Source organism: Brugia malayi (assembly GCF_000002995.4).
Source record: "Brugia malayi strain FR3 genome assembly, contig: Bm_v4_Chr1_scaffold_001, whole genome shotgun sequence".
NCBI lineage: Eukaryota > Metazoa > Nematoda > Chromadorea > Rhabditida > Onchocercidae > Brugia > Brugia malayi.
This window is the reverse complement of record NW_025062475.1, coordinates 13,914,964-13,939,372: the sequence shown is the minus strand read 5'-3', so window position 1 is coordinate 13,939,372 and position 24,409 is coordinate 13,914,964. Positions and strand designations below refer to the sequence as shown.

General features: G+C 20.2%; 2 protein-coding genes across 2 annotated transcripts; one reads left to right on the top strand and one right to left on the bottom strand.

The window, feature by feature from the left end:
- Window positions 1-7,655: 7,655 nt before the first annotated feature.
- Window positions 7,656-14,157, top strand: Bma-tyr-2.1 (putative tyrosinase-like protein C02C2.1 in chromosome III, putative; the record flags this gene model as incomplete). The annotated part of the gene is made up of 12 exons (XM_043077813.1): window positions 7,656-7,775; window positions 8,364-8,534; window positions 9,152-9,325; window positions 9,559-9,626; window positions 9,709-9,909; window positions 10,101-10,204; window positions 10,680-10,870; window positions 11,158-11,245; window positions 12,090-12,319; window positions 12,793-13,003; window positions 13,242-13,390; window positions 14,053-14,157. The coding sequence occupies 12 exons, from the start codon at window positions 7,656-7,658 to the stop codon at window positions 14,155-14,157; spliced, it is 1,812 nt and encodes a 603-aa protein (XP_042933747.1).
- A 1,477-nt stretch (window positions 14,158-15,634) lies between these two features.
- On the bottom strand, window positions 15,635-21,580 carry Bm9264 (Uncharacterized protein; the record flags this gene model as incomplete). Its single annotated transcript, XM_043077812.1, has 11 exons — window positions 15,635-15,706; window positions 16,121-16,278; window positions 16,731-16,806; window positions 17,011-17,139; window positions 17,731-17,880; window positions 18,667-18,738; window positions 19,707-19,806; window positions 20,236-20,419; window positions 20,818-21,001; window positions 21,105-21,234; window positions 21,540-21,580. 11 exons carry the CDS (start codon window positions 21,578-21,580, stop codon window positions 15,635-15,637), a joined length of 1,296 nt encoding a protein of 431 aa, XP_042933746.1.
- Between the last annotated feature and the right edge of the window lie 2,829 nt (window positions 21,581-24,409).

The following is a 24,409-nucleotide window of genomic DNA, read 5'->3' as shown; positions in this document are numbered from 1 at the left end:
CTTTTTTTTTTTTGGAGTAATAAATTGATAAAAAAAAAAGAAAAACTAATTTAATTAACATTGTATTATATGATAAAAATATTTGTTTGAATTAAAATATAAAGTAAAGTAAAAGTTTTATATAAAGTTAATGTGAAAAAAAAAAAAAAAAATGAAATGAATGAAATATAGGAGAAGAGAAAAGGAAAGGAAGTGAAAAAAGAAAAGGAGAAAGAGAGAAAAGAAAGGGAAAATTGAAATTGTTGGTACAAATTTGATTTAAGATCAATTTTTGAAATTCACAATAACAGGTTTGTTCCATTCTTTTCATTCTCAATTCAAATTTTAATTCATTCTTTTTGCAAAAGAGCAAGTTTTTGTCAAACCAAATACATTATAATGTCATAAATTTTAATGTAAAATTTGATTGAAAAATTATTACGCAATGATTACAAATAATTTATATTTTTTATAATTGCATTATTAATTTAAAATTATTATCGTTGTAAAAACAAACTTTGCTATGCATAAAATTATAATTTAAACATTGATAAATGCATAAAATTATGATTTAAGTATTGATAAATGCATAAAATTATGATTTAAGTATTGATAAATGCGTAAAATTATGATTTAAGTATTGATAATGCAACTTATAGGAATAATATTACTAATAATTGATAATTGATAATTAATAATTACTATTAATTTAAAATTATTATCGTTGTGAAAACAAACTTTGCTATGCGTTAAATAATGATTTAAGTTTTGATAAATGCAATTTATAAGAATATTATTACTAATAATTGGTAATTAATAATTACTAATAATATTAGTTTTAATTTTTTGCTAACTGAAATGAAAATGATATAATCAAAAAGAGTAAAAAACAATTTTATTTTTTTGGGAAAGAAAAAAAAAAATATAAGAAAAATAAAAAGGTAGTAATGCTAGTAGTAAGTACTTAAAATTAAACGATTCAACAATTTTTTTTTTCTTTTTCCTTCTAAAATTTTCATCACATTTCATTTCTTCCAATAAACATAACAACTATTTCATTTTTTTTTTCTTATTTTAGAAAAAACAGGATAAGTGTTACATAGAGAGTTTAAATTTTAAAAATGCTTAGAGGCGGAGTTGAAAGTTTAATTCTGGAAGAATTATATAAAAGAAGCATTTTTGTTCTCACTATCAAACATTCTTCTTTTGTCGCCGGAATTTTCATCAGGTTTTACCGGAAATGCTAAATGTCAAAATGTTATTACTTATTTGTATATTTTTTTTGCTAATAATTGTTTTCTTTTTTATTTTCTATTTTAATTATTTTTAATTATTAAAATTAAAATTTCACCTGTATTCATTTCCAATATGTAAATTTTGTTGATTATTAGATGTAAAATTTTTTTTTTCTTAATACACAATTTCTAAAATTTAATAGTATATTTACAAAAAAAAAGAATTGTTTGTTGATTAACTTTTAGAAATTGGAAAAGTAAAATTTGAAAGTTAAAAGGAAACTGTTAAGTATAAGTTATACTTATGACTTTATCACTTATCACCGTTAACAATTATCAGTTAATTTTGACAAACCTAGAAAGATAAATGAAATATTAAGTAATAAAATTATCTTTTAATTATAATTAGAAATTAATTATAAAAATTCACATCGACCAATTAATATTATACAAAATTATTATTATTATTATTTTTTTTTTTAAAATAGGATGCAATGTAAGCTAATTTAAATTTCATTGAAATATGTTTCATATTCTATTTAAAATTTTATACCAATCAAATTAATCTCATCAATATGTTTGTCATTTTAATTTCTCGTAAATAATCAATCAGTGTTGTCATATTCAAACATTATCAACAAACAAATAAATAAATAAGCAAAAATAAAAACAACAAAATTTTAAATCAAAATTTTTATTTTCCAAAAATGAAACAATTTATTCAATTTATTATGATTTTATCAAAATACTATTAATTTACAATTAAATTAAAATTTATTCTTGTTTTTTCTCATCTTTTGATATAATTCTAAATTTTCAAATATATTTCTATAGCACAAAATTAAAACATTTATATTTTATTTAAGTAAAGTTTAGTTTTTTTTATCTAAATAAATTTTAGATTAAATTAGAAGAAAATTTTTTTCTATTATCAATTCAAAATTTACATTCATTTAAAAGACTATCATTCCATTTAATTGGTCATCAATATTTCGGTCACTTAAATGAAACACTTTAGAAAATAAATTTGATATAATTTCTTCTTCTTCTTCTTCATTTTTTTTTTTTCAAACCTGTATTGTTTACATTTTTTATCACTGATACTTTTTCTTTTTTTTTGCTTCCTATAATTTCAATTTTTTTTATATTTAATTTTTAATGTTTAAATATCTAACATATGCTATGACATTTTTACTTTTGCCCTCAATTCTTTACTTTTTTAATTTGTCAATTTTTTCAAATTTCAAAAAACATTTGAGAATTTATTCTCACTAATATCAGTTTATTGTTTAGTATTCTTATCATTTTGTTAGCTTATCATTTGTTATCAATATATAATATTCTTAATTATTATTAATAAATAATCAATATGAATTTGATAAGGATAGGAATAAAATTTTCCTTACAAATTTCAAATATTTAATTAGATTTAGCAATTTTATTATTTTGGTTTTTTTAAAAAATACATTTTATACTTTCTTTTTTTTTTTTTTCTCCATTAATTAAATAAAATTTAATTGTATCAATCATTCGTCTATTTCAATCTTTTACAATTTTATTTATTTTACTACTAAAACTTTTCCTTTGTTAAACAATATTTTCTTTTTTTAATTTATTAAACAAATAAAGAAAGAAAAATCTTAACATTGTATTTTGTAAATTTTTACTAACTTTTTCAATTATTAAATTTTAGTCTTTCATTATTTTGATCTATCTTTTCCGATTGATTGATTATGCATAAATATGAAAATTGATCAAAAGTTTTAAAGCTTAATGCAAAATTTTATTAGCTGGTTTTTCAACTAACATTCAAATTATTAAACATTAATTTAGCACAAAGTGCTTAATTCATTTATTTATTGATTCATTCAATTTAAATCCATTACTCTACTCTAATATCTGGTTCCAACCACCTGTGACATTCATAATTTTAAATAATTGTTAATTAAATATTATTATTGTAGCTAATTGAGAAAATAAATAATTCATATTTACCTGATCTAGAAGGAGGAAAGCTTATTATTTACTATCATTAAAATATATATTATTTATTCAATTAGTACTTCATTTATTCCTTACAATTATTATCAGTGTACTATTATTATTATTATTTATTATTATTATTATTATATTATTATTATTATTGTTATTGTTATTATTTTGTTTTGATAATATCAAATTCAAAATAATCATCTTATGAACAAAGATCGTTTGTTTATATCTTAATGCTAAATTTAAGTATGAAAAGCAAATTAAAAAAAAAAAAAAAAAGGAAGAAGGAAAGAAGCTAAGAAATGAAAACAACAAAATTATTCAAACATTTCATTTATTATACCTAATTTATATTTATTTAATTCACATTAATTATAAAAGAAAATTTCTATTTTTAATTGAAAATTCAAATATTACTAAAACTTTTATCATAATCAATAGTCCAAATTACAATTAAAAGCTATTAAAATTCTTTTTTTTTTTTTTTGAAAAAATTTATTTATTAATGATGTTTATATCATTTTTTTCAAAATTAAATTAAAATTTACTAATTTTAACAATGAATTACATAAAAAAGAAAAAAACAACAAAATGTTTATTAAAATTTGATGTGACAGAAGAATGCATCGTATTAATACAAATGACATTTTACGGTATAGATCAAACAAAATTTGATAATTATCGGAATTTAAAGGATTAATTATTAGAGAATGAATCAAACATTTCCTCTCTCTCTCTCTCTCTCTCTCTCTCGGATATTGAGAAATGAAATTTCAAAATTTAGTCATCGAGAAAAAATTGTAAGAATTAAATCATTGGAAAAAAAGATTAAGAATTTCTTACTCTCCAAAACATAAATAATTTTTTTTTTTCAAAAAATAAAAATTCTTTTTTTAATTTTCAAAAATTTTCAAAAAAAAAAAATGAAAAAATATTTCTGTTTCTGATCACATAAGCAGTGATTCAATAATAATAAAAAAAGTAGGAAAACTGTTTTGATACTTTATAAGAAGATTTCAATAATAAAAATTTTAGTATTAATAATTAATTTTAATAATTCATATTTTATTTCTAATTAAAGTAATATAATCAATAATTTTTTTTAAAAAAAAAATTTAAAAAGCTAATTGTTTAATTTCATGAAAATAATGCCTGTTGCAAAGGATAAGTTTAAAATTTAACGCTCAGTGTCTATGACAATTGCGCTTTAACACTTATCAGAATAAAAAAAAAACAGTGCTATTTATAATGAAAAAATTTACGAGAAAATATCAGAATTAAAAACTAAATCAGAAAAATTTTTTTAGATTAAAAATTTATTTAAAAAATTTTTTTGTTTCTTTTTAAGTATTAGTCGAAATATACAAACTATTATGTTTATAAAATGTAAACATAAATGTTTAAATTAGAAAACAAAAAGTGAGATAGCCTTACAGATATAAAATAGAAAGTAATAAGATTAGTAAATTAAAAAATTTTAATCAAAAATTCATTTCCTCTTCTTGCTGCTTCATTTTCCCAAATTTTTTTACCTACCCGAGAAAACCTGTTAAGGAATTGTTGTAACAAAGGTAACCGGCTTGAAGGTAACAGATGAAAATTTTAACATTTTTGTTCATTTCAACAATTTATATACATTTTTTCATTTCAAACCTTTTCTTAAGCTAAAACTTTAACCAAATACCAGTTTTTCATGCATTTTCGCTTTTCATTTTCATTAGCAAAATTAATTTTTGTAAATTTACTTAAATAATTATTAATTAATAATTAATTAATTAATATTAATTAATAAATATTTAAGTAAATTTACAAAAATTATTAATTAATAATAATAGCTTTTTCATTTGATAATGGAATAAAATTATTTTTTTCTTATTAATTAAGTTTTTTTTTTTTGTCAATTTGCATAAAAATGATTTTTGAAAAGGGAAAAAAAATTATTCATTTTCTAATTTAATATATTTTATAATTTTTTTTTTTAAATTTAAATTTGAAACTAAATATTTTCATTTATGACAATTTTTTTTCCACATCTTACTAAAAACTTTTTTATTTTTTCTGAATTTCTTAAGTAATAAATTATTTGAATTGTAAATTCGAATTACAAATGTGAAACTTGATAAAAGATTGGTATCCATATAAACTCTTAAATTTAAATTTTAACCATCATTAACAATTTTTTTTTTTTTGTTTGTAAATTTTCTGATAGTATATTAAAATTTCCAGATTAATTTTTTTAATACTTTTTTAAAAGTATTTTTTTGCTAAAAGAAATAATTAAATAAATGAATTTAGCAAATACTAATTAACTTTCAATTTAGGTTTATCTAATCTTCTAATCAATTATTTTATGCATAATTTTTAATTGTAATTTTAAATCAGATATTAATTAATATGTAAAAAATCTTTCTCAAATTTGAATTTAAAATTTGCACTTGCAATTTGCTATCTTCAAAATTTATCAATTAAATAGAATTATAATTTTTTTTTTGTCTATTTCTCTTCATCATTTTCTCTTTTTTAATTTTTTTTGATAAATCAAAAAAGAAAAAAACTTAAACAAATTGATTAAAATAATTTTTAGCAATTTCAATTATTGTAAAAAAAATAAAAAAAACAAACGAAACAAATATTTCTAACATATCAGAAATTAAAATTAGAATAGCTTAACTTAATTTTAATGTAGTTCATTTCATTTTCTGTTTTCTATCTTTCAAATGCAATTAGCACTTCTTAAGGTATAATAATTAACATATGCAAATTAATTATGCTGCTTAATAGCAAATTCAAAAACAATTTCTCTGTTCAATAACTGAATATTTTAATAGTAATTAAATTTAAGATATTTTAATAGTAATTAAATTTAAAGTTAACATTTTAAGAAATTTGATGCAATCTGAAAAGATTGAAATGATAAATCAATGATAGCATATTATGTTTTCATAAATATTCTCGTAAAAGAAATAAATTAAAATATTAAAGTTAAACTTGTCACTGTCACCAATTATAATTTTTGACGTAATTCATTTTTTAATAATTGCAAAATTTCAATTTTGAAAATTTGAAATTTATTTTCCAATTTTAAATTTCTGATCGATAAATATTAAATATATTTAATCTAATAACCTTAATAATATTCATAATTATTCCATAAATTTTGTTTGATTCAAAAGTTACAAAAAAACAAAAAAACTTGTTTAATTTATTTTAAAATTATGCTAATAGTATGGAATAAATTATTGCTTAAATAAAAAAATTTTGTGAATATTTTTGTTTATTATTTACTTTAACTTTTGAAATTAATTTCAAATTAAATGAATTTATAAATTGTTTACATTTAATCAAACATTGCTATCATTAATTATCGTACACATTAGCAGGTACTAATACAAATGCGCAAAGGTAAATTAATTAAATAATTGCTGTAAATTTAAAAAAAAAAAAAAAAAAAAACAAACGAAGTTTTTTTTTTTTTTTTTTTTTAAATTTGATTCTTTTATAAAATTTGTTGAACTAAAAAACTATTAAAAGAAAAATGTTAGTTTGATTTATAACAAAAAAAAAATAAATGCAAGTAAGCAAGGTCATCTTAATGAAGTTGAATGACTTTTTTTTTAGTTGACCTCCTTTAATTTCATACCTTTCATAGACAAATTATCGTTTTTTTTTTTTTAATTTTAAATTTTAATTTTATTATTTAATTTGATTTTGTTTTATCATTCTAATTTATTAATTTTTTTTTTCTTTTGAAAACATGGAAAAAAACACATATATGTTTTAATAAGACTAAAATTTAAAATAGCTTTTTTTTTTTTAAAGAAATTTTAAACACATTAAAATTTAAAATTAAAATTAATGCATTGTTATTAGTAAAATAAAAATTAGTTTTTTTTTTTTTTTCGCAAAAAAATTTTGCATTATTAAAAATTTATCATTGTTCAATTATTTTTTGTCTTTAAAATTTATCATTCATTTTTTTTTTTTTTTATTTTTATTTTTTTTTCTGAATAGAAAATTTTAAATTTAACTTAACTTTTTTTTTATTTTCTGAATAGAAAATTTTAAATTTGAAATTAACTTTTTGTTTTCGTTTTTTTTTTTTCATTTGTGTGAGAGAAAGTTTCATTGAATTAAATTTCTTTGCAATATGTTTTTTTTTTTTTTGCTTTTTTACCGGAAAAAAAATAAACTTTTAATAAACTTTTTATTTTAAATTACACTTTTTAATTTTAATTTTGTTAGGTTTTAAAATATTTTGAAAGTTTTAAAATGTAAAAAAAAATTTTTTGATTTTTTGGCAATTTTTTTATCTTTTTTTAATTAAGGAAACGAAACATTGATTTTAACAGATTGAACAAATTTTAATAAAATCCAATTTTTAAATGAATATGAAAACACAAATAGATAAACATAATTATATTAAATTTTTGTTTTTTTTTTTTAGAAGAAATGAAATTATTTTGCTGCATTTCAACAATTTTATTTTTTGTAACATTTGGTCAAGAACCAACATTTATGCAAAATTGTGATGAAGCACCAACACCGGAAGCAAGGCATGTTTGTTTAACGGTATGATTTTTTTAAGTTATTTATTAATCTATTTTTTTTTAAAGTTAATTTTTATAAGTTTATTTATTTAAATTATTTTTAACAACCAAATATTTATGTTTATTTCATTTAACAACCAAATATTTATGTTTATTTTATTTAAATTATTTATAACAACCAAATATTTATGTTTATTTCATTTAACAACCAAATATTCATGTTTATTTCATTTAACAACCAAATATTTATGTTTATTTTATTTAAATTATTTACAACAACCAAATATTTATATGTTTATTTTATTTAAAATATTTATAACAACCAAATATTTATGTTTATTTCATTTAAATTATTTATAATAACCAAAAAAATGTTTGTTATTATTTTCCTTTTTTTTTTGTCTTTTCGATTTTGAAATTTTACAAACTTTTTTTTTTGCATTGTAAACAATTTTGAAGAATTTTTCTTTTTCTTTTTTTTTTTTTTTGAACATAAAATAAAAAAAAAAATTGAAATAACTTAAAAATTAGAATTTTGTTGAAATTTTAATCCATTTTGTTTTCTAAATGTGCAAAAAATTAAACCTATGATATTGTTGTTTAATTTTAGTTACAGCAAATGGCTCGTAATTCAAGGCGTGAAATGACAACAAATCAAATAACTCTACCATCACCGCCCGCATTTCTTCAACCAGCGCCACTGGATCCATATGCACGAGGTCAAGTGGCTAGTCATCCTTATGATTGTATGACGATCACCTGCTTATGTCCATTTTTTCAGGCTAGTCTAATTATTTATTTCAGGCTAGTCTAATTAATTATTTCAGGCTAGTCTAATTATTTATTTCAGGCTTGTATAGTTATCTATTTCAGGCTAGTCTAATTATTTATTTCAACCTAGTCTAATTAATTAGTTCAGGTTAGCCCAATTAATTATTTCAGGCTAGTCTAATTATTTATTTCAAACTAGTCTAATTATTTATTTCAAGCTAGTCTAATTAATCATTTCAGCCTAGTCTAGTTAACTATTTCAGTCTAGTCCAATTAACCATTTCAGGCTATTCTAATTAGCTATTTCAGGCTAGCCTAATTAATTATTTCCTGGTCTAACTAACTATTTCAGGCTAATTTAACTACTTATTGCAATTGATTACATAGTCACTCAATTTTTGCTAATTTATTTACATTATGTTGAATTTTTTCAAAAAAAAAAAATGCTTACATTAAGATATTTACGTGTAAAAAATTGTTTTTTTACTTCTTTTTTTTTTTCATTTATTTTAAATTTCAAATTTTCTCTGTTTGAACTTTAAAGTTAATTTTATGTTTCATTTTTTTTTTTTTTTTGAAATTGAAATTTAATAATTGAAAAAAATGAGATGAAATAAATATTTTAAGGGTTCAATAGGACCTCGAAATCAATGTATATTACCGGATGGTCAACTTTTAACAATGGCATACCGTAAGGAATATCGAATGCTTACCGAAGATGAACGTTTGAGATTTTTTAATGCGATGGCAATATTGAAACAAAGTGGCGAATATGACCGTATGAGTTATGAGCATCAGTTGGTCAGTTCTCAATTAAAAATTTTGAAATTTAAATTTAAAATTTTTAAATTTAAATTTTGATAAAATTGAAAAACTATTTTGATTCTTATTATATTATTGTTTTGTTAAAACAAATTAAATATAATGAAATTGTTGATAATTTTAATATAATTTAAAATTTTAATTTCCAATTGACTAGTAATACGATTTTCAAAAATTAGTTTTAGATTACTAGATGATTGTAAATATTGCAGGTAGGTCAGGGAAGTGGTGCACATTCAGGACCCGGTTTTTTACCATGGCATCGTGAATTTTTAAAACGGTATAATTTTAATTAAAATTATGAATGAAAATAATGAATGGATTTTTTTAAAATACATTAAAACTTAAATGCAGAATTTCAGATTTGAAATTGCACTCCGTCTAATTGATCCAAAAGTATCATTGCCATATTGGGATTCCGTTATAGATCAATATTTGCCGGATCCGAGAGATTCAGTTTTCTTTAGTCCTTATTTCATAGGTGAAACAGACGGATATGGTAACGTAGTGACCGGACCGTTTGCTTATTGGAGTACAATCGATGGTAGAACAGCTATTCTCCGGTAGAAATAGCAATGTTTTCTTAAGCAATTAATTAAATTTAATTTCCATTTATTAATTTTATTTTTAATTTCCTTAAGAATTTGCAAGAATTTCGTTTTTTGTTTATTGTGCATTTATTAATTTCAAATTTGAAAATCTAAAATTAGTTTTGTTTTTTAAATTTTAAATTACAAAAATTTGAAAATTTTAGAGCACTTGGTGAAAAGGGAAAATTATTTACGGAATATGATATTATTGATATCATATCACAAGTATCAGTTGAACAAGTTATGGCTTACACTGCACCATTAAATGGTATGCTTAAAGCTTTTCAAATAGATCAATCATACATTTATTTTGATTAAATTAGAATTTAAAATAAATCAGTAATGAAAAATAATTAAATTTATTACTTAAATAATTCAATTGTTAGATTGAGTCTCTATAATTTAATCAAAAAAAAAAAAGTAAAATTATTTAGTAAAAAAAAAAAATTTTTTCTGACTCTTTAATTTGCTATAATTTCATCAATAATTAATTCAATTAAATGAATTAATTATTCAATAAAATATATTATTGAATTTTTTTTTTTTAGCTGAATGATTTAAAAATGAAAATTTTTACTAAAAATCATTTTATATCATTAATTTTTTTTTTTAAAGTATTTTAGTTAAAATTTTTTGTAGCAATTAGTTATTGAATTTTTTCTTTTTCTTTAGTTTTTTTTTTTTCAAATTTCATTTATTTTATAAAAATTTTAAATGTAAAATTAATTTTATTTCCATTTTAGATTGTCCATATCCACCAGCATTTTCTGCTATTGAATATACACATTCATTTGTTCATCTTTGGATTGGTGGACATATGGAACCACCTGAGCAATCCTCAAATGACCCCGTCTTTTATGGCCTTCATGCATTTGTTGACCTTATCTGGGAGTTATGGCGACAAAGTCAACAAACACGTTGGGCACGAGAAAATGTACATTCGAATAAATTAAATATCAATTATCAATTTATCACAAATATCAATAATACACAATATCAACTCTCATTCTAATTGATAACAAAAAAATTTAAAAGAATTTAAAATTGAATAAAATTAAACTTTTTTTTTTTTTTACTAAAATTCTGAGAAATAATTTGAATGAAAAGCATTAAATGTATGAAATTGAAGAAAGAGAGAAAAAAAAACTATATGTATAAAAAAAAGGGAAATTTTAAAAATTTTTCAAAACTAATTTAATTTATTGAAATTTTTAAATTTAGCAATATTCGCAAGATATTGAACAATGTGCCGATCCACAGCACTTCAGTTATGCTATCATGCGACCATTTAATTTGATTAATCGTGATGGTTAGATTAATATTTTCAATTGTCTTTTTTTTTTTTTTTTGCAAAATATTTAATTTTTTTGAAAGATTAAAGTTTGTTATTTAATAATGCTAACATTAATAAATAATAATAATAATATTAACTATTATTATTTGTTAGAAAAAATAGCTAAAATAAATTACTTTATTCACTCGTTTATTTCATTTCTAAGTTTAAAATTTAATAAGTATGATTTTAAAATTTTTAATCTGAAAAATAAATTAGACATTAAATGATGTAACATTAATTTACGGAGTTTTTTCTTTTTTTTTAAATCTTTAATTTTGTTTGAATAATTTTTTTTTCATTTTTATTAAATTTAATTTTTAGCTCTTTTTTGGTTTATCTCTTAGAAATAATATTGTAGTAATTTCTGAAAAGTTACACCTTGTTTAAGTGATTTCCGGAAAAAAAAAAAGGACAATTCAAATGCTTTAAATGATTTCCGGATAAAATTGATTTAAGTGCTTTTCTGGAAAAAAATTAAATGATGATAATTGTTTTATTAATATGTTGATTAATAGTTTATATTCTCAGATTTTTAAAACCCTCTTTTTTTATCTATTATTTTTATTTATTATTTAATTACTAATCTAAAAAAAAAAAAATTTTGAATCCAAAATTACTGACTGATAAATTTGTGTAAAAATATTGCTACAAATAGAATTTAATAATTTTATATATAAAATTTAATAATATAAAATTTAATAATAGAAATAACTATTCATAACAAAATATGAGTGATACAAGAATTGATAATACTAGTGATAATAATTTAACTGATAACAATAATATCAATAATGAAATTAAGTTTTTTTTTTTTCAGGTTTATCAAATTTGTACACCGAACAAATGTACCGCTATGCACCACGACCAGGTTGCAGTTTTGAAATACCAACCTGTGGCTCACCTTATCTCTTCTGTGATGCGCGAATTTCACCGCATTGTGTTTCTAAAATTAAATTTGGCGGTGTTTGTACCGGTTTCGAAGGACTTGACGCATGCTTCAATGGTATTTGTGTTGCTGGAAGATGTATATCAGGAATTATGCCAGCTGTAATATTTTTAAAATTAAAATTAATTTCAATCAATTAATTCTGTTTAGAAAGTAAAAAGTAAAAAAAAAAAAAATGTAAAAATTTTTAATATTTAAAAATTGATAATAACTTTTCAAATTATAAAATATTACTTTCTGCATTTTAAATAATTTTCTCATTTAGTTCATTCACTAACATTTATGCATTTTATTCATTTATAATTTATTTGATATATTTATATAAATGCAAATATTTTATCACATATATTTATTGCTTATAATTTAATAATAAATAAGTAAAATTTTTTATTAATTAAAATAGCTTAGATTTAATTTGAATTGAGAAAAATTATTGTTACTCTAATAATGCTAAAAATTATTTAATTAATTAATTTCTTTCCTTTCTTTATATTAAATAAATTTTTGCCCAACCAAAAAAAAAGAAAAAAAAAAAATGACAAACAACCAGGAAAATGAATTTTATATTTTATAGCCATTTGTACCACAAACTGAATTACCCTCAACACTTCGTGGTGAAATTACCCGACAATATGCTTCCCGGCAATTTACTGATTGCTTCAATCGAATGCCATGCTGTGAACAATGGGCTAAAGATGGTGACTGTCACACAAATAAGTCACCGATGGTAAAATTTTGCGCCGCAGCATGTGGCAAATGTCGCCCTTCATTTAACGTTTCAGATGGTATTGAATTTTTAAAACTTTTTTAAAGTTTTTTTTTTTTTGGCAGAAATTTTTCAAAAAAGTTTTCCTTTTTTTTTTTTAGAAAAACAAAAAGATAAATAAAACTTTTTTTTTTGGATGCAAAAAAAAATTTAATCAAATTTATTCCAAAAACATAAACTAATAAACAGATTAGCGTTAATATTTGAGTGATAACAAATGATAAGGATTGATTAGGGAAATTTTTGTGTGTTTCAAGAATGTGCTGATCGACATGTATCATGTAAGCAATGGAAAAGTGAAAATCAATGCTTTGGAAATTCCGGAGATTTTATGGCTGAAAATTGTCGCACATCATGTGAACTATGTGAAAAGCCGAAAAATGCAGATTGTCAAAAGCGAAAAATTGTAAGTTTTGAAATATTTTAAAATTGTTTTTTTAAATTAAAAATATTTTTTCGCGGTGCTAATTAAAATTTAACATATATAAGTAAGTGATTTTTTTGAGATAAAGGAAAAAAAAAAATTATTTCTCGATGATATTTAACTGAAATAAATTTTTAATTTAAATGTTAATGAAACATTCTTAAATGCACTCACTTCATCATATCTATTACTTACATTTCATTTTGATAGAAGTAAGTGTTAAATTTCTGGAAATTAAAAAAAAATATTTTTTAAATTTTAATTTTTATTTTTTTAATCAAAAAAAATAATTCATTTTCTTTTGATATTTTCACGGGAACTATTCATAATTATCAGTTATTACAATGAAAACAAAAATGTTACCAAATTGATAAATCGAAAAAGATTATTTATGATTAAAATATAATATTTAAATTTGTATTTAAATAACTTTTAAAATTTAATTAGAAATTTTACGAAATATTAACAATTAGCAAGGCGAAATTACAATTAGATTTGAAGGAAGATAAAAATTAAAATATACCTTTTAAATTTGTATTTAAATAACTTTTAAATTTTTAAATTTAAATTAGCTTTTAAAATATAATTTCATTTGTTAAAACAGTTTGTTTTTACAATTTAAAATAATAAAAGTGTATTTTTAGCATTTGAAAAAATTTATGCAGTCAAAATTGCAAACATCAAACAAAACTGATAATGTCAAAGCATCAAATGAAACAAATCATGGTGACAAGAATACTGTCGAATAATTTTTTACAAATTTACAGCAAAATTAGATTAACATTATCAGCGATTAATATTTTTTCTTTTCAATTCAAAATGTAATTTATAAATAGTTTATTTAAAATTTTAAAATATATTTCATTAAGAAATGAAAAAAAAATTAAATAATAAAAATAGTTCATCGCATGTTTTTTTTTTATTTTTCCTAATTTAAGTAAAAGTTATATTTGCTCAATAAATCATTTAGTATAACATATTTGTTTATCAAAAATTAATAATTTTTAATCAGATCGTATAAAACTTTTTTAAATTATATTTAACAAATTATCATCTTGCATATATATAATTAGGATGCAAATATGGCATTGTTTGTTTGTTTGTTTGTTTATTTATTTATTTGTTTGTTTGTGTAATTTTTTAAATGTCATTTTTGTTTGTTTCTTTTATTAAAATATTATTTAATTCTTTTCATTACTATGTCAGAATTGAATTGTTCAGGGTTAGATTTGTTTTAGTCAAAATTGCTACACTACTGTAAATCAGTTGTTCTGTAATATTGCATATTGTTTTTTTTTTAAATGAAATTGTACTTTTAACTTTATACACTAACCAAATTTTAATACTATATATTGTAATTAATTAAATTATCGTTATTTGTGTAATTTCATTTCCAATTAATTTTAAGTGCCAAATAAGCATTGAAATCATTGATGGAAATCTTTCATACATTCTATTTTATGCTAATTTCAATTTTTTTTTTTTTTCAATTATTATTATATTCATTTAACAAACAAAAGAAAAAAACTTTTTTTCAAATGATTTTACATTTCATAAAATGTGAAATCATTTTTAAGTGAAAAATTTGATTGAAATTAATAAAAACAAGAATAGGCTTAAGCTTAGACTATTTAATAAAAATAAATATTTAAAAAAAAAAATAATAAAAAATTTATGTTTAATGCAAATTTTTTTTTAATGCATTAATTTCTATTTGTTCAAAAAATAAAATTAATAAATTCGCTTCTTTTTTTTTTTAAATCTAATAATCGTTTTTGTTTTTTTTTTCTGAATTTTTTTTTTTTTTTTTTTTGTTTAATTAATAATTACTTGTATCTCTGATGTTAAACTTACTGCCTCTAATTTCATATGCCATAAGTAATGATACAAAAATTTTAAAACTGTTTTGTTTTTTTTTTTCAACTTTTTCTTGATTTTACTATGACAATGAAACTGTCATTGAATTTTTGAAATATACAAAAATAAATCATCAATTCTACACTGTCATTAACATATTTCAATATTTTTTGTTTGATTTAATGTTAAAAACACACACACACACACAAAAAAAAAGAATTTATTATTTTTCATTTTCACAAAAAAGAAAAAAAACGAATAGAATTTAAGAATAACAAAAATAAACATTTCAAATTAATTATAGCAAATAAAATGCAGTTCAAAGTTACTTGAACTCATCTGATCTGATCATCAAATTGATCAATATCATTAATCATTGCTGTTTATCAAACTTTTCAGATCAACTGACACATGTAAGAATGGTAATGGATTGAAACCAGACTGGAAATTAAATTAAATATTTTAAAATTTTATTTTCAAAAAAAAAAAAATGAGATGACAATTGATATATAAATTTGTTAGCTTTTCTAACATTTGCAGCTTATCAATAAATCACATAAATTTTTTTCAAAATTCTAACTTTTACTTAATAAAACTTAATTACTTTAAACAATTTTTTACTTTACCTCTTTCATTTAATAAAAAAAAAAAAAAGATCAAATAAAAATATTTCACTTTTCAGCAATTATATTAATATAATTTTTTTTAATTTTTCAATCTCTTTTTACTTCATTTTTTAGCGCATTTTATATTTGCTCAAACTTTTAAGTTTCTTTTGTTTTTTGTTTTTCATTTTTTAATTTCAACATTTAAAAGAGTAATTAAATTTTTGATAAAATTATTTTTAAAGAAAACCTGGTCAAAAAGTATATCGGCGCAAAAATCTCCTTTACAGCAACACGTAAGTTGTTGAAGGATAGGAAATTTTCGATAGAATAAATTATTTCTTAGACATACTGGTCGTCCATCTTTATATTTCTTGCAATGTTGTGATAAACGTAATGGATTATCAACTGAAAAAAAAAAATTTTATTTCATTTAATTAATCAAATAATCATTAAAACAAAAACAAAAACAAATAATTAATTTAAAATTTTTTGTACATTTTACTAATTCACTTTTTTTTTTTTTTCTTTTAGATTAATAATTAAAATTAGCATATATTATCGTTTGTTTTGTCTTTTTTTTTGTTTTGTTTATTTGTTCAATTTGAATAATTAAGATCAAAAATTATTGTATTACTTAAGTTTCACTCATTTTCATGTGATAATTTAATGATTACCAGTTATATTATTTATTATTTTACTCAATTCTAAATAAATAATTTATCAAATCAAAAATTAAACAATTCAATTTAAATAATCTCTTTGCCAATTTTGATTCATTTCCTTTATTGAATAAAATTTTAAGAAATAATAAAATTAATTTCAAAAAAAAAAAAAAAAAATTGCGAGCAGATGATTACCTCTAAAATCAAATAAATAATTCGCATATTTTTTATTATTTCCAAGCCATTTTTGTGGTGCAACAAATTTTCCTGTCTGAAAAAAAAAAAAAAAAAAGAAATTAAAAACAAATATTTGAATAAATGAAAAATTATTTTCTACGATAAAATGTTTACATTTGAGTATTCATTGAAATCAAAACAAAAATTAAAACTTAAATTTGTGAGAATATAATTTAAAAAAAAAAGATTGTCAATAAATTATATTAATAATAATTTAAAGAATATAAAAATGACAAACACTATCGTCCATACAACCCAAAATGAGATGACTATTTGGCAGTGCCATTAAAACACACGAACTATTGTTATGATTGCATGGATGGGTATTTAAATCCATTAAATCTTCACAAGTTAAATTTTCTATTATCTAAAATAATTTATAGAAAATTGAAATGTTCAAATTTGAAATGAATTTAATTATTTTAATTCTTTGTGTTCTGTTTATTACTGTTATTAGTTTTATGTTATTTAATTATTGTTTCTACTTTTTCATCGTTTTTTTTTTTTTTTTTGTTAAATTTAATTATTAATTTTTTTAAATTTAATTATTAATTTTAGTTCTTTTCTTTTAATTTTTGATTCTACTTTTTTTGTCGTTTTTTAAGTATTTCTTTTTATGACTTTTATGGAATAAACTTTTATATGCTACTTTTGCCTAATTCATTTTTAAACAAGTTTTTTTTTTTTTAGAATTTTGGTTGTATTCAATGGTTGTTGATAATGAAAATTCTAATAGTGAAATGAAATATTTTAATTTAAAATTAATTAAATTAAAAAGAAATTTCATATATTCTGCATATTTTAATTTAAAATTAATTAAATTAAGAAGAAATTTCATATATTCTGCATATTTTAATTTAAAATTAATTAAATTAAAAAATTAAAAAGAAATTTCACATATTCTGCATATTTTAATATAAAATTAATTAAATTAAAAATAAAAAAGAAAAATTCAAACCTTACTTCGCCAATTTCCATATTCATGAGCCATAATTTTAATGAGTGGACAAAGAAAACCTGGAAATGGTACTCCATCATGATCATAACAAGCAATATTTATCAAATTTGCTGCATTTTTTTCCTCAATTTCATTTCCAGGAACAATTACCTTAAAAAAAATTTAATTTTTAATTTGAATTTAATCAAATTTTTTTTATGAACTTTAAGATTAAAAATGAAACAACAATTTTTAATCCTTAAAATTATATTTATCTTTCTTTAAAATTAGATTTATCTTTAGTTTGGAATCAAATTTACTGTTCAGATTAAATTTTAAAATTGAATTTGAATAAATTACATTTATTTACCATTAGTAAACATTTTTAATTTATAATTAAAAAACAATATCTTCCTATAAACATCATATTGAAAAATGATTTTCCTTGAAATAATAAAAGAAATATAGGGTAATACATTGTAAAATAGATTTATGAAATTAAAAAAAGAAAAAAAAAATGAAGGATTGAAAATTCTGAGAAAGAAAGTGAGAAATAAGTAAAAATTTTAATATTTGAAAATTTGACAAAAAAATTTCGCATTAAGCAAAAAAGCATAAATTTATTAATAAAATATTATTTTGCTCTATTAGTAATAAACAACATTTATCATAAAATATCACAAATTTAATCTTTATTAACAAAAATTTATTAAAATATTAGTCAGAAAATTTAAGCAAGAACTTAATTACTAGATATTAATTGCTAGATACTTAATTACCAGATATCAAATATCAAAATTTATTAGTTCCACTTAGTTGTACAATTAACTACCAATATTTTTGTTAAACAATTATCATAAAAAAAAAAATAAATAAACTTGTAATCTTTTCAGTCTGGTAACTTTTGACATTTTCAAAAAATTACTCTTCAGAAATTTGTTAAAATTAAATTTTAACCTCATCAAAATTTGATTCATCATCAATATATGTATTCAATATCTGTCTATCACTTATAATTTTCAATAGTTTCTGAAAACAAAAAAAAAAAAAAAAAAAAATTTTGACATTATTTTGTACTTTAAAATTAAAATTTCTTTTTAAATTTTTAAAATTTAAATTTAAATTTAAAAAAAAAGAAAAGAAAAGAAGGAAGGAAGGAAAGAAAGAATTATTATTACTGGAAATTTATAAAAGCCATATTTCATACGTCGAAATGCAAGTATATTTCGCATTAGCAAATTTGTTTCATTTATATTACTCTATAAAAAGTTCTTTTTTTTTTTTTAATTAAAATTGAAAAAAATGAATTAATGAAATTTTAAAAATTTAAGTACAAATTTAAAGAAATATCAGTTTTAGCAAATTAAATAAAATAAGGTGATAGTAATTTAAGATTAAGTTGAAAAATTGATGTCTAAATTTTAATTTTAAATGAAATTAGAAAAAAATTTTTTTAAATAATTCCTCTAATATTACATTTCTTATTATAGCTCCAGATATATTTAAATGTTAATTTTTAATTTTTTTTTTTTTTTGAAAAATATTTGAAAATTTTGAAAGAAAAAATTAAAAAAAAAAAAAATTGTTCAACCAATAATTCTTCTGCTATAACATCAATTGAACAAACAAACAGCAATACAAATAAACCGCACGAAAACATTCAAATTATATAAAGTGATAATAATTTAATAAAATTTTAATTATAAATATAAAATGAAAAAAAAAAATTTAATTTTTGGGTAACTTTTTTATAACAAAAATTTTTAAATTATAGAAGTAAATTTTGTGGAATAATTTTTTTTTTTTTTTTGCTTTTAATGTAGTAATTATGTGTGAAACGAATGCAAATTATTATAAATTTTATTATCACACAGAAAAAATATATTAATCAATTTGTTTTTTTTTTTAAATTTTCATAAAACAAACATTTATTTATACTTCTATTCAGCATCAGATTTAGTTTCCAGAAATACTTGAATACATAAAATAAGAATTACAATAATTAATGCAATAATAATTGTACCCTTAGCTTCCATATAAAATCCTGTTGAACGTTCCGAAGTACTACTGGTCGATGATAGTTGACGCTTATTTACACTATAAAATTTAAATTTATTCAAAATAAAAAAACATTAATTAATTAATTAATATTAATAATTAATAATATTATCAATTTGTTAGCTACAATCATTAATTATTTTTCTGCAACCAGCTTTTTAAAATTATTGTTATTGTTATTATTATTATTATTATTATTATTATTATTATTATTACTATTATTATTATGAGAATAATGCTAAATAAACAGTATGATAATCTGATAAAATACATTTTAATATTTGCTTAATATTTTTGAATGAATTCTAATCAGCGATACAATTTGTAATAATTTAATTTTCTATTTTGTTTGATTTTTTTTTTTTGAAATTTTAAAGTTTTCATTTTAATTTAAACAAATGATTGCTAATGATAAACATTTAATCGACGACGAAAGCAAATATTTGAAATAATTACAGGTAAATTTACGTCATAAGATTTTTTGATGATATTTGAGATGTATTTGATAAATGTTTTAATCCTGTAATTGGAGCAATTATTCTCGATTCTACACCTGAACTTCGAGGTACCACTGAATCAAGAGAACTTTTAAAGGTAATATGTTCTTCAGGTGGTTTCGTACTATTACACATTGCTGATGATGATATGCGACCTGAATTAAAAAAAAAAAAAAAAAAAAAAAACACTTTAACTTTTGTATTATTTGTTAATTTTTTTAAATCAAATATATTTCATCTCTAAAATTCATTTCAAATAGATTATCATTTAGCAGTAGTATTTCTTACTGAAATATATTTTATAAAAATTGTAGTATGGTATAAGGTTAATTAATTTATGTACGATTATTAAGTAACAAATTGAACTCGAAATAATATTTTTTTTTTCATGCATTAAATAAATTTAATTTATGACGCAATCATCACACTAATTTATTAATTTTTAAATTACTATACAATAAAATTGTTGTACCATTTTTTTGTTTTTATTTTTTTTGGTTGATTTAAATTATTAAATGAAATTTTTGAAATAATTTAAAAGCTATTATCGTACATTTAATTCTTGTAACTGTATGCTCGTTTATATTTGGATCATCAGAACCTTCAAATTCTGTAATCATTAACAATGAAGTTGATTTCATATCTTTCCAATTGTTTATTTCAGGTGCTCGTCGCCATGTTAGTAAACAACAATTAAATCCGTGTGCTGGTATTGTACCAGAAGCATGTGGTTCAGCCTAAAATAAACTAAAATTTGTAGAAATTTAATTACTGAATGTAGTAACATGCAAATAGAATTAAAATTTGAAAGCAAAGAATAAAAAAAAAATAAAAAATTACTGTAATTAATGCTTTTGTTTCACATTTAAATTTGTATATAATTGGTCGATCATTTACATTATACAAAATAAGTTTTACACGAGCTGCATTAGGTATATCAATAACAGGCAAAAATTTTGTCGAGATTACTCTGAAAGAAAAAAAAAAAAACTTTAAATTAATCACTAAAAGAGATAAAAAAAAAAAAAAAAAAAAAGAAAAACAAACAAACAAAGGAGAAACTATTTTTGAGAGATATTAAAGTGAAAATTTAGAAGTGAAATAATTTGAATGAAAATTGAAAATAGATCAATCAATTTTTATTTCTTTCAACTTTTACTCTTTACTTTTATTGTTGATCAAAAGAAGTAAGCGCAAGAAATAAAAAAAATAAAAGTGAAACTTTTGAAAATTCAAATTTTTGCTTAATTTGAAAATCCTTATGGAAACATTAACCTATCATATAGTAATGGTCGTTCATCATCTTTTAATCGCATTCTTTGTTTGTTTTTCAAAATCACTCAGGAAAAAAGGCTAAAATTTAATGAAATTTTTACCATTACTTACTGTAATTTGTTGTGACAAAAAAATGAATTTACTATTTCAGGAAAATTTCCGGACGAATCCTACACGGTTATGCACTGAATAAATTTGCGCAATAAATTTAATAATTTTTTTTTTAGTAAAGTTTTAGATGAAAGCGAACAATTTCAAATGAAATCGAAATAAAAATTTATAAATTGAAAGATTAAAAACAAATACCGTCTGCGATTAAATAACGATAAACAATAATCGTAATTATACAAAAAAAAAAAATTTATTTTTATAAGTCAGACAAAAAAAAAATTTTTTTTATTCGCAGTATGTAAATTTAAGAGTTTTTTATATTTTACAAAAATTTAAGAAAGATTTAATTTTTGCATTGCAAAAAAACCGTGACGACACCTAAATCTATAATAACTTTCTAATGGATTTGTCATTTAACAAAATTTGATTGCTTTACACAATTTATTTTTCCTGCCAGTTTATCTAAATACTAAAAAATTTTTCAATTAGAAAAATGGATTTTTGTTAAAAGTTGATAAGAAATAAAAATATATGTTTATCCTTTCAGTGATAAGAGTTGATAAGTGAACAGAAATATATGTTTACCTTTACTTTAAAAGTTGATAAGGTACTTCCATGTATTCAAGTGATAGGAGTTGATAAGTGGATAAAAATGTATGTTTATCTTTTCATTGATAAGAGTTGATAAGTCAACAGAAATATATGTTTACCTTTACTTTAAAAGTTGATAAGGTACTTCCATGTATTCAAGTGATAGGAGTTGATAAGTGGATGAAAATGTATGTTTATCTTTTCATTGATAAGAGTTGATAAGGAATAAAAATATTTAAAATTTATCTTTTTAGTGATTTTTCATATGTTTTACATTGTAATTATCCAAAAAAAGTTATTTTTGATTTGCTATTTGTCAAACTTTACCGTACAGTAATAATAACTTTGTTATACAGAAACAATATGCAAACGTTAAAAAATTTTCAAACCTCAGTTATTAGAAAATAATTTTCAGTATTTTCGATTATTTTAAGCTTTTCTATCTTCACGTACCAAAATACCAATTCATTTATTTCAGGTACTTTCATTATTCAAATTTTATGATCGTTAGAAAAATGAAATTTCGTTGTGGTAGAAAATACTTGATATACAAATGAGTTTTAGATTAAGACACAAAGGTATAGGATGTGAGTGAAGAATTTATATTAATTTTATGGTTTTGGCATGATCGAAATGGCTTCCCAATCAAAATAGGTTAACTTTTTTTTCTTTTTTATAAAAAGATTCGCTATCTTATGATCTTGTAGTAAGTTGTTTCATACAGTTACTGATAGTGAAATTACATAGAAATATCAAAATTTTTTTATCAAACATTACAGCAATATAATAAATAACTTATTATAACGAAATGCAAACGAGAATTAATGAGGAAGTAGAATTAGTTTTTTTTGGAAAATGATTAATTGTTTAGGTTTACATAATGTATAAACACACTTATCAAAATAAGAATGCTTCCTATTTTGATAAACATTCTATCGGATACAAAGATAGCTATAGGAATGTTAAGAAATATCTGATATGACTGATACTGACCTGCAATATATCAATCATAATGAGCAAATATGAATAGGAAAAGATGGGAATTTATTAAGATTCAAGATGAACAAAAGAAAAAGCATGAGAAACTAGCACAGATGAGGAATGGAAGATGAGAAATTAGTTAAATGATTAGTCGTAATACAAATTGAAAAAATAAAAAAATAATTTTATGTACTAATTTTTACATAAAATTATTTTATTATTATAAGTTATTTCGAGGTTTGCGATATCTGAAATTTGCAACACGAATATTTACAAAATCTTATACTATTAACGATCGGACTATTTAGCAAAAAAGTGGCTTTAGTAAAATTTTAAAAAAGCGATCATAATCAAATTCACTGGAATCAAAAAATGAGTGGTAACGATTGAATCTAAGTGAAATGAGCAAACCAGAACCGAAATTTAAAAAAAAAAAAATAAGTATTACGTGAGCAAACATGTGAAAAACGTCGACATTAGAAAAGATAAAATTCAACATTAAAAATAGAAAGCGATAAGATTAATGACAGATAACTAATGAAAATAATTGATATGAATTAGAACATACGGATCAATGAGAGTCAATGAGAAAATGATTTAGCAGTATTTGGCGGGAGTAGAAAAGGCAAGGTGTAAATGAGAATCAGTTGAAATAAAAATTGGAATGTTTTCTGATCTATTATTTTCGGATTTACACATCCGGAAGCAATAGATCAAACAAAATGTTCAATTGAAAACATGAGTATAAAAAGCACCATTTAAGTGAGAAATTTGCAAGAAATGCATCAAACACGTCACAAAAAAATATCAAAGAACACGTCTGATAAGGAAATCATTGTAACAAAGATAATAAAAAAAAAAAATGAGAAATGAAATATAGATTAAAAAATGCAAATATGTTTGGGCATTATATAATAATAAATAGTCTCCATCACTGAGTTCAAAAGAATATTTGATTTAAAACCTGAATACAGAGTAATTATTAGCAATAGCAGAGTATGTAACTGCAGTTAAAATACATGAAGGCAACATTTATAGAGAAATTAAAGCAATTCAAGAACTAAATAAGAATAAGTTTGCGATTATGAATTTTCAAGATTTCAATTGTGAAATATTCATAACTGTACTAAAGGTATTCTGGTATATATACTTTAATATCAAAGAAAACATACTGAAATTTTGAGTTT